This window comes from Poecilia reticulata, chromosome 19 (assembly GCF_904066995.2).
Source record: "Poecilia reticulata chromosome 19, P_reticulata-male-v2, whole genome shotgun sequence".
NCBI lineage: Eukaryota > Metazoa > Chordata > Actinopteri > Cyprinodontiformes > Poeciliidae > Poecilia > Poecilia reticulata.
The window spans coordinates 24,340,974-24,352,872 of NC_088848.1; the positions used below are offsets into that span (position 1 = coordinate 24,340,974).

Genomic DNA, 11,899 nt, shown 5'->3' on the forward strand with positions numbered 1-11,899 from the left:
TCAATAGCAGACTTGACATACTGTAATAAATATTTTTTCTCTGGAAAAAGGTAAGAAAAATATGTAGTTTAATGTTTGACAATGACTGATTTATAAATCAAAAATCATTTCTCAATAACGTACAAAAAATAAATACAGGAAAATTATTTGTATCTTGTCTTGAAATGTTAAATGTACATTAAATTATGGAATTATGTAAATATATTCTTTAATAAAACCCTGTAAAAGTGTGTCTTTCCATCAATTTCAATATAAAAAATATCAGAATCATTTCTATCAAATAAAACATTACGCTCTTTATTCAGAAATGCCCCCAAAACAATTAAATAATCACATCAAAAGTTAGAAACTCTGTCTTTAGTAATTTCTTTGATTGCCAAATATATTCATTCATCCATCCATCCATTTTCTTTACACCCTTGTCCCTTAGTTGGGTCGGGGGAGGTGCTGGTGCCTATCTCCAGCTAACGTTCCGGGCGAGAGTCTTAACGTTCCGGCCACGACAATGGACAAGGGAACCAACAAGTTCATGTCATCTTTTTTTTGGACAACATCAAGGTGTTTTAGCCACGCGATGCCTCCAACATTGTGCGCATCGTAGCTAAATGCTACCAGTCAATGAGAAAAACAGCAGATTCTCACACCCTCAGCATAAATATAACCGTGGACAAGATCACTGATGCCTATTGTTCTTGCAAGGCTGGGTAAGTCGGACATTCATGGTTTTGAGGTTTCGAATGTGCCTAGAACTTATACACAGTACTCTGTGCTAGCGTGACTAACACGATTACAGTTTAGTAAAAGCTAGCGTGGCTAACACGATTACAGTTTAGTAAAAAGCCTTTTCAGGTGAAATAAAATCTGTAATGTATGTCAGATACGGTACACATTGCATATTGATCTGTTCAGCTAACGTAAAGCTGTAATAGACAGGCTTCAGGATGTAGAAGTTGTATCGGTACTGCCATTATGCTGTACTTGGCTAAAAGGTTTTCATAATGGATGTGTTTATTATTGACTCTATTTTTTTCATTCAAAGAAAGCAAAGTAATAATACTTACGCCAGCAGACACTTTGTTCTTATTGATCCTATGACGGTTGTGCTGCGGTTGAGCTGCAAATGCGGTCGTGCACAAGCTTTAATCCAAGCAAGGCTTTCCGTTTCCATTTTTTTGAGTCCTGACTCAAAAACTTTCTGTCGGTCTGGTAGTCCACAATGTACATTAGCATGAGTTTGTGAGACGGTAAGGCACGTGATAGCTGCGCTGTGACTTAAAATGGGCATTAGCCAATGAAACGCAGACCCTGTGGTAAGGTCCATTAAAGACACAAGTTCAAATCCATGCTGAGAGTGGAACTCCTTCAATCAGGGCTCCTCCGCAGCTCTGAATGGCTAAGCAATGTAACGTGATCCTCTGCAGCAAGTGATGGCAAAGCGGAGCGCGTCATCACAACTTTACACAAGTGTGTCTTTACCTCCGCGGCAGAGGCTCCGTTGAACCCCTGAGACCGACTCATCGAACCCCAGGGTTATCTAGTTTATGCACTAGATAAAGTGCATAAACTAGGCTTGTATAATATTCGCCTGTCTTTATGTTCGTTAACCAGCGCAACTCTGTCGAGTGGCATTAAGCATGGAAAATACCAAATGTATCTGGAGGAAATATGTATTAAAAACTCTTGTGTAATCCTCTCTCTCTCTCTGCGTGTGTGTGTATTTCTCCAAGTCAGTTTATTTATTATCAACGCATAAGCATGCATTAGTTTTATGCATGCTTATGTAATGATACATTATAAGCAGACAATGTAATGATACATTGTAATAAAAATACAAAAATTACCACTAACATTCTGGCAGAAGTAATAAGTTTATATCAGAGCTTTTTTTTTGCATCTGGAACACATTAAAAGCGAATTATCAAATTTGCTTTATTCCCTGTTAACGTTCAGTTATTTCTCCCTTTTTCATTCTCACTGCAGGTGGAGCTGGACTGGAGTTCTGTTTGGCTTTGGTGGCTTCGTGGACAGAGATATCGGCTGAGCTAAAGCGGCTAACAATGCAACATTTTCCCTCTGCTATCATAAACTTAGCTTTTCTTCAGCATGGAAAATACTCCTACATCAGTAACTGTTTGTTATTTTGACATCAACGCTTTCCTGGTGGCCAACTGATCCTCTTAACCAATGTATCAGAACCACCTGGACTGAGCTGGTTTCGTCAGAGGGAGCTAAAACTTCTCGATAAAATGACTTCCCATATTTTACGATGTTCTTCTGGTAAAATAGCATCTTATGATTCTAATATGACTGCATTCTCATAATTAAAAAGTACTTGTGACCTGGCCATAACACTCCATTATACAACTCACAAGAGGAATGATAGAAATAAAGCCACTTTGTAAAAGTATTTTGTTTTAGAAAATATATTGAGGGTGACTAAAATTAAATCTGTTATGAAAAAACTGTTCAGTCATATCATCCAGCCTTATTCAGTATAATACTGAATTATTTTACTAACTGCATATTACCTAATATTCAGATTTCTTTGCTGGTATTACTTGAAAGTGTTTCATTTTAATATCTCACATGAAGGCTGAATTACATGCAAATACTTCACATAATGTTACAACTGAGATAAGGGAAAAAGGTTTACATTTTATTGTAAGTCCAAACAGTATAACAAAATGAACAATGAATATATATAATACACTTCCCAGCAGTTACTCGGAGGTCAAACTTGTTTGTCTTTACTGGTGATGAAAACTCGTCACTCTGGAGGAGAGAGGAAGAGCAGCTCAGCCCAGTCCAGGATCACTGCAGTGTTAGGGTAGCTGCTTAAAGTCTGCAGGTAGATTTTTGCGTATCTGGTCCTCCGGTTTTCAGATCTTAATTGTAAATAAAAAGTTAGTCAATGTTATGATGATCCAGCTGACTGTGGACTGATGGTCACTGTACTGGCCAGCAAGGTGCAGGTGCTTGGATCCAAGGGAAATATGTGTTTTTAACACATGTAACAGTTTTTGACACATTTAACAACAGGAAAGTCTCAAGGGGTCGATGGAGTGAAGTTGATGTGAGTTCTTCTCCGTCCTGGGTGAACATCATAGAGAGTCTTATTCATGGCTCAGAAACGCATCAAGAAGCTTTATGACGCAAACCTGAAAAACAAAAATAAAACAAAAATACGAGTAAGTGATGATATTTACCTAGACAACATAATGAAAACCCAATAGGCCCTAAAATAAGACCAAATACACCTAGCCCTTAAAAGCAACACTTACAGAACACCATAGAAAGTGAAAGTTTTTATGTTTAACTTTATTAATCCCCAGTGGTTGTTTTAGATATACAATGACATCCCATTTATGTCAGAAGGATGTACACAATGTCCATTTGGGGACTAGTAGTCAAAAGTTTGTTTTACCTACACTGCAAAAATATAAAATCTTACCAAACATGTTTGTCTAGTTTGTAGAGCAAATATCTCAGTGCACTTGGGGTTAGATTTACTGAAACGTACATGTGAAAATGTCTTGTGAAAAAACATGCCTTTGCCACAAATATATTTTATCAGTATTTTAAGTTATTTTAAGTACATAATATTCAAGAATTATGTACTTAAAATAAGGTCATATATCTTGCAAGTAATAATGTGTGTTTTATTTCTGGTATACTGAGATTTTTTGTACTAGAACATAGACAAAAGAAACTTGGTAGGGCTCTATGTTTTTGAAGTAGCTAAAGACATCAACTCATTGGGAAAGATGCAAGACCTGAATATTCATCAAATCCACTCTGGTAGCTGACGTTGTTGGTAAAGTCAGAAGTCCATACTCTTGTAAATTAATGAACTTTTAAAGTGTCCCTTCCCAGGCATCTTCTGCAGCCATATAAAGAGATATTCTGCTGAGTTTACTCAGAGTGATTCCAGGTTTCTACGTTACGATTGGTGAACATTTGACTTTTCACTTATCAGGTATCTTGAGGTCACCCAAAGCCTTCCGAAAGGTTTGAGTTAGATCATAACAAGATTGTGGTTGATTGTGTGATGTGGCTGTGCAACACACAAATATAAACGCAGACAAAACGGAAAATAGATTCCGCCCCAGGTGCCCAGTGTTCTCTGTCTTTTTTCTCCACCCACAGAGGGACTTTTCACAGTCAAGTAGAGCAGAGCATCGGCATCTGTGTGTATGGAACAGAGAGAGGGTGTGAGACATGAACTCTTCCTAAGGACACCACAGGGGGGCATCCGTTTTTCAAAACTACAATAAATTCCTTAAGGTTACATTTACTAAAGAATCGTTACATTTACTAAAGAATCAATAGCACATTTGCATGTAAAACAATGTCTTTATACCATCTGTGACTTGAAGTTCACATAGCAACTGATGGGTTTTCAGGGTTTATTTTTTAGTCCAGTCTAAAAAACTGGACTAGTATATTTATTGTATATTTAACATGCCTCTATAAATATTGGTTTCCTTTTTCCTGCGCTCTATAAAAAGACTATCGATAACTTCGCAGTGAACTAAATCTCATCTTTCCTAGAGCATAGTCAAATCAGACTGTCAGAAGTTTCCGAACCTTTGAGCTAGTCACCCAGAGGAAGAAATTCCACTTCTCTGTCCGTCTCATTTGACTGTGGTTATGCCTTTCTCTCTCTCAACATTTCTTTCTCTCTCAGCTCGGTAAAACTCGTCACTTTCCGATTATCAAATTCCGGAACAGAAAACCAAATATGGAATACGGGGTGTGTCCCTATCAACCGGATTCGACCTTTTATGGGTTCAAAAGCCAAACCTCAAATCTCTTATTTTGATATTTTGTGCAACTAAATCAGAGTCATACTGAAAAACAGCAGATGGGAACGGAGAACAGGTGTTAGCAGAGTTCTCGCTCTGCTGTTAGAGTTTTTAGGAGCATCGGTATCGACATCCACAGCAAGTGGAAAAAAAAACAACTTTATCTCTCCTGCAGCAGCGGGCTCTCCACTGAGAAGTAATTCCCTTTGAAATCGTCACGGAGCCGCCCAACCAATCAGAATTAGCTGCGCGTGAAGTCTCTAGCCCTCCCTGTCCATATTTGGGTAATGACGTAACAGTCACATTCAAAAGGTTCCCCATATATACATACTCGTGTCAGGGAGCCCGCTTCCGTCGCCAAAGCCAGTCAGCCAGTCCTAAACTTTGTCACATGAAGCGCAGCAGTAAAACGGAGCTCATCCTCACATAACCGCGGTGACCGACAGAGACATGCAGTGGTGACCCCTGCGCGGCCGGGTCCACGCTCTTAATAGGCTCCAAGACAAACAACAAAGAAGAAAAAGAGTCAGAGAGAGAGAGAGAGGTGAGCGCACGATGACAGCTAAAACTCTGGAGAAAGTGCCGGTGAATCTAGGAGGGTTCGTGCATCCTGTGGCAGACGGCGTGTACTCTGTGGATGACATCGCCGCCAGTCTGCCGACCTCTGTGGCCATCTTTCCCGACCTAGGAGCACATTACGACCAGATGAATGTGGCAGCAGGTACGACAGACATGTCAGACAGATCTCTCTTATTAGCTGGATATGTTTAGTAAACTGTTACAGACTTCTTCCAAAGTGTTTCTCGACAGAAAAAGATGAAATTCAAGTGTGCTCAGTCAGTTGTAGGTTGTAGCAAAATGTGTTGTGCGCGTGAGCAGGTGGGTGAATCATGGTTTGTTGTTGTCCGCAGACAGCCTGATGGGCGCTGACATGAACGCAGAGAAGCGCTCGGTGGAGCTCTCCTCCTTCTCCAGCGGCTTCTCCCAGCCCGCCTCCCATCGCAACCAGACCTTCACCTACATGGGGAAGTTCTCCATCGACTCCCAGTACCCAGGAAACTGGAACCCAGAGGGAGTCATTAACATCGTTTCGGGTATATTCAACGTGGCCCAGCCGCCTCCCCCTCCACCTCCTCCTTCCTCTTCAGCCTCTTCCTCCCCGGCTTCCTCTGGATCTCCTCATCACTTCTCCAGTGGAGCTTTAAGTTGCACCATGGCGGCTCAGAGCCAGGCCGACCTGGATCACCACCATCACCTGTACTCACCCCCTCCCCCTTACTCCTCCTCTGGCTGCGGGGAGGTGTACCAGGACCCCTCGGCTTTTTTGTCCACCTCTTCCTGTCCGATAGCCTCGTACCCTCCGCCCTCGTACTCATCACCTAAGCAGCCCAGCAGTTCAGACGTACCGGGCCTCTTACCCATCATCCCTGACTACTCCAGCTTCTTCCAGCCGGCCTGTCAGCGGGACATGCACCCTGCAACTATCCCAGATCGGAAGCCGTTCGTCCCGTGTCCTCTTGATACATTCCGAGTCCCCCCTCCCCTGACACCGCTGAACACTATCAGAAACTTTACTTTGGGAGCTCCGGGTGGCGGCGGCTCAGAAACAGGGCAGCCCCGGCTCTCCTCTGCCTACAGCCCCCAGAACCTGCCCCTCAGGCCGATCCTGCGGCCAAGAAAATACCCGAACAGACCCAGCAAAACGCCAGTCCACGAGCGGCCGTACCCGTGTCCGGCGGAGGGCTGTGACCGGCGCTTCTCCCGCTCCGACGAACTAACCAGGCACATCCGCATTCACACTGGCCACAAACCCTTCCAGTGTCGGATCTGCATGCGGAACTTCAGCCGCAGCGACCACCTCACAACGCATATCCGCACGCACACGGGAGAGAAGCCGTTCGCCTGCGACTACTGCGGCCGCAAGTTTGCTCGGAGCGACGAGAGAAAGAGACACACTAAGATCCACCTGCGGCAGAAGGAGAGGAAAGCGACCACGGTGTCCTCGACTGCCTCCTCTGGAAGCTCCGCGTTGGAGCGTCCGTCAGGCGGCATCAGTGCAGCCAGTGGGATTTGTTCCTAAGTCTGCTTTGAAAACTTGTTTCCCTTGGCTGCCTGACTCACACGAACTGCTTAAAGAACTCTGAGTATCAGTGTGAACGTTCTGGGAACGGGGAACCGAACACCGAATGAAGAACTTGTGCACAGTGGTGCACTAAGATGCACAGCCATGCTACTGAACTCACACAGATGTTTATACGAATGCACTTTGCCTGCACAGCCTACTGAAATATGAATAAGTATAAATATTTCCATTAAAAGGGGAGTCAGATATTCCCAACTCTTTGAACTGTGACACGGCCTGCGCTTGTACATGTAAAATAACGGCAATAATGTTTCAAAGGACGGAAGACACGTTTAAGTTATTTCATTTAATATGTCTGTTGATGAGTGTGTTTCTCCAGTGCCTTGCTGTGTCTTTTGTACACTGACTGATTCAAGGACGCTTCTAATGCAATGTAAATCTGCCCGATAATATGTAAAGTTGGAAAACATTCTATTTTTGTATTCGGTTTTGGTGTCGCTCCGAGTTTCCATTAATTGTTGCTCGTGTGTAAAAAGTCTGAGATGTAAATATATTGAAAGATAATAGAGTCGTTTGTTGTGATGTGTGTTTTAAGACTTATTAAATGTACGAGGATGAGAAACAAAAGCTGCTTTTATTCCTCATGACTGGAGCGCGACGCACCGCGCAGGCATGCAGAATAACAACGTCTCATCTGAATTTATACACACTTTTTGATGTTGGAAAGTTTTATTGGGCAAATCCCTCATTGCGTCATGTTTGGCATATCTGACTCAGAGTTTAGACCCACTCACTTTTTATTTTAGTGTCACCTCAGGTTATTATCAGACACTAATCTAGTAGGCAAACATGTTGAAGCTAGAAAGCAAAAAAAAAAAAAAAAAAAAAACTGAACGAATCCTCGCTTTGGCACAGAGAAGCAGGAACAAAGACTCTGGGACGGGGGGAGGGACAGATATTTCCAAAATTCCAAATATAGACACCCGATTATTTTAAGTATTCAAAAAATTGGTGATTACAGAAAAATGAGAACATATTTGTTTTCCATAAGTGCAATTTTCTCCAAACTTCAGTTCTGTATTTATCAATTTTCTCTTCTATTTGTCTACATGTTCCACAGTTGTTATCGCCAAGAATAATATCTGTTGCGAGAGACAAACATGGTCGGTCCACGATATGATTTTACCAAGAGGAACCGCAGACTTAGTTCTGCACAACCAAACTTCATTCAGTTATTTGTGGATTCAACTGGATATGTGTAACCAATGAAATATCACACTTGAAATGACTTCTTAAAATAAAAATAAAAACACTAAAAGCTGAGAATTTGCAAACATAAAAAGTCAAATCGTTTATTCAGAGGCTGAAAATAAAGACAGCCTGCGCGTCTTTTTCTGCTTTTTTTTAGTAGAAAGACCTCTGAACTCACAAGGTGAATTTGAACAATATGAGCGTTTTAGCCATAAAATGATAAAAGCTTGTATTAAACAAATTATGAGTGTTGCATTTACAAACCGAATAATTTCTTGCTGCCTCTATTGAACTGCTTTAGCACTCATCAGTTTAACAGCATTTTGTTTGCAAATGCACACCTACACATACACTTACACATGCTGATTAAATATGATAAAACTCTATTTGAGAGACAGGTCTGCCATACCAGCTGCTCACCAGATTCTCACTGACTGACTGCTGTACACGCTGCTCTGCTGCACAGCAGCGGAGAAGCAGAGCCCATCATCAGAAATGCTTGATAACTTAATCTATTGAAGTTGAGTTCACACAAAACAGTTAAGCACTTGAAAGTGGTGACTGTACAGGGTTAACACGTCAGGACATTTCTGACGACTCCATTTCTGCTCAAGCAAACCTGCAAACCCAAGAGGAAGGTTTGAACATTTGTACAACTGATTTCTGCGAGAATAAAATAAAATAAAATATGATGACGCCATGTTCCTTTATTGTAGGTTGACAAATATAATCCTGTTGAATAGGCAGAAAAAAATTATTTTGCTTATAAAACTTTCAGATCAGTTTAAGAATACTGTTGGCCATGAAAAGGTCTTGATCCAACAGCTTATTCGCATATAACGTATAATGTAAAGATGTTCTTCCTATTTACTTTATGCAAAACTAAACAAATTTTATGAAATTTTTTAGGTTTGCAATACTTTAATTACAAAGTAAATTCATCTGTTTTTATCTGTTGCAAGTAGGCCTGTCGCAATAAACGATAAATCAATTAATCGGACGATAAAAAAAAACCTATCGAGATCATTTTAATTATCGTCTTTATCGTCTCTTCCTGCCTTTTTTTCTTTCTGTTGATGACGCTGAATGAAAAAGGCTCAGCTCCGGTGCTCTCCACTGACCCCCCCTTCCTCATTTCCTTAGTCTAATGTCCAGCGCACATTACACGAGTTGTCAGCCCATTTTCAAACCCTGAGAGACACCTTAGCCGACAGAAATCCCATATATAACGGTTCATCGGGTTCGTCATGCCGTGTGGTGTCCAGCACATGGGCACAAAATAACGGCTGCAAGTCCAGTTAACTAATTTTAAAATCAGGCATTAATCAATGCTTTACTAGAATCTACCTGTGATGCATGTGGCTATAGAGTCAGTGTAAAGTCCTAGCTGAATGAAAATAATTATAACCTATTTATGTTACGTTAACGAAGAACAGCTGAAAATCTACCGGGTTCATCAACTGCGGTAGCAATTTGGCTCCAACTCCTCCCCTTGTCATTTCTACATTATTTGCACGAAACGTTAAATAAATATTAATGTTGTTTCCACATATCATCTCCGATGTCTGCTGGACTTCGGGTTGCGCCGTGTCAGCTGTTTGGGATTTCCCTCCGTGATTTCCCCTCAGAAAGCAAGAGGAGAATCCGCGCTTTCGGATTGGCTACCTGTCACATTCAGCGTTAAGCTCCCAGTCGGGAAAACCCCCGATTTAGATCGGAGCGGCCACGACAATCTACCGTAACCCACCATACACCGCAGCATGATCGGTTAGATCGGCCAACGATCTAAGATTGTCATAAGGGGAAAATAGGGGCAAAAAAATTGTGTAGTGTGAACTATTGCATTAGGTAGTCGGATGTGCCCGTTTTCTCTATTTAAATCTAGTGATTACTGAAGGGCAATATAGTATACAGAGTTCATATCTGCACTCTTTTGGTTGAATGCAGTATTTATCTCCACTTTGGCTTTATGTTGTTTAGTTTTTATTCAAGTACGTTTTTTGTTAATGGAGACTGAGAATCCATTTTATTTTTGTTTTTGGTTGTTTTGTTTATTTAGTTTATCAGTTCCAGTGTTACGTGTTATTTTGAAAATAAATATCAGGAAATCACATGTATTATTAGTCATTTCCATTAAATCAGTGTCAAAAGGTCTTGAAACAATATTATCGTTTATTGCAATAATTTATTTAGACAATTAATCATCCAGCAAAATTTGTTATCGTGACAGGCTTAGTTGCAAGTGATTCTTTTGAGACAGTTAGTTAATATGTGACAGTAGGAATGGCCAACAAGATCTCCATCAATGCATTAAGATGTTTTAGGTGAAAAGGTTGAACCTAAAGCTTCATCTAATCAGTCAGTTCATCAACAATGAGCCTATACTTTCAGAGCAGTCGAGCTCCTGTTAGCTAGTTTTTGGCATTTACATTTCCACATATGAAACTGCACCATGAGTGAGTTTTATGTTCATTTTCCTGACCATCCTGCTCTGCCTGAGGCTGCAGCCTTGCATTTGATTGTTTTGCTGAGTAAAAGTGAACAGATTAGGAGTGCAGTGATTGCAGTTTTTTGACCGATCTTTGATGACCAATCTTTAAAAAGACCTGACCAGCCAATTCAGATTTTAACTGCTACTATTTTTTGTCTGAAACGTCGCTAAATATAACAAGAAAGTTGCTGAGTTGGTGACAGTGGGGTTACTATTGTTAATTACAAATGTGCAGACCTGACCTGGTGGGCCGATCTGTCAGTCCAAACTCTCTCAACAGAGAGAAAGAGGACAGATGTTGACTCTTACAACTTTGTTTAGGTAAGTAAAATCGGTGGATAGTATCCGTTTCACATGTAAGTATTGGCCAATCACCCATCTCCCAAAATTAAGGAAATCGGCACAGATGAATCAGATGGCTATGGTGGCCAACAGGTGCAAGACCTTACCACAGGGTCTGCGTTTCATTGGCTAATGCCCATTTGACGTCACTGCGCAGCTATCACGTGCCTTACCGTCTCACAAACTCATGCTAATGTACATTGTAGACTACCAGACCGACAGAAAGTTTTTGCGTCAGGACTCGAAAAAAAATTGTTCTCCGTCAGTGGGGTATGTGTACAGGCGATGTCAGGTTTCCTGATCGTGTTTGTGGAACTAAAATTCACAGATTTACAAAATCTGAAACGGAAAGTCTTGCTTGGATTAAAGCTTGTGCACGACCGCATTTGCAGCTCAACCGCAGCTCAACCATCATAGGATCAATAAAAACAAAGGATTGTCTGCTGGCGTAAGTATTATTGCTTTGCTTTCTTTGTGTTTAGTGAATGAAAAAATAAAGTCAATAAACACATCCATTATGAAAACCTTTTAGCCAAGTACAGCATAATGGCTTTACCGATACAACTTCTACATCCTGAAGCCTGTATGTTACAGCCTTACGTTAGCTGAACAGATCAATATGCAATGTGTACCATATCTGACATACATTAAATATTTTATTTCACCTGAAAAGGCTTTTTACTAAACTGTAATCGTGTTAGCCGAAACTGAAACTGTTGAATTTAACATTAAATACACCTTTCTCAACAGGTGAGGGCGCACTTTTTCCGTCTATAATCAGGCATTTAAGCGACTTGAAGCCATTCCTCCCTCCCTGGCACCTCCAGACCCGGGGCAGCCGCGCCCCCAGCCCGCCCCTATAGCTCCGCCCCTGTGTCTATGATGCAGACCCTAAATTTGGACACAGCTGTTTTTTGTTCGACTCCC

The 11,899-nt window shown here is 41.2% G+C and overlaps 1 protein-coding gene and 1 long non-coding RNA gene across 2 annotated transcripts; one reads left to right on the forward strand and one right to left on the reverse strand.

Annotated features, from left to right (window-relative positions):
• Positions 1-2,635: 2,635 nt before the first annotated feature.
• Positions 2,636-5,225, reverse strand: LOC145549139 (uncharacterized). The gene is made up of 2 exons (XR_014085108.1): positions 5,137-5,225; positions 2,636-3,158 (listed from the first exon to the last, which is right to left on the reverse strand). It is a non-coding gene; the product is annotated as an uncharacterized LOC145549139 (long non-coding RNA).
• Positions 5,226-5,360: 135 nt separating this feature from the next.
• egr2b (early growth response 2b) lies at positions 5,361-7,597 on the forward strand. The gene is made up of 2 exons (XM_008438220.3): positions 5,361-5,526; positions 5,717-7,597. The coding sequence occupies exons 1-2, from the start codon at positions 5,361-5,363 to the stop codon at positions 6,883-6,885; spliced, it is 1,335 nt and encodes a 444-aa protein (XP_008436442.1). The 3' UTR covers positions 6,886-7,597.
• The last annotated feature ends 4,302 nt before the right edge of the window (positions 7,598-11,899 follow it).

Coding starts and splice junctions, on each gene's coding strand:
- egr2b (XM_008438220.3), top strand. CDS start 5,361: ATGACAGCTAAAACTCTGGAGAAAGTGCCGGTGAATCTAGGAGGGTTC. Junction 5,527..5,716: donor CCAGATGAATGTGGCAGCAG/GTACGACAGACA, acceptor TGTTGTCCGCAG/ACAGCCTGATGGGCGCTGAC.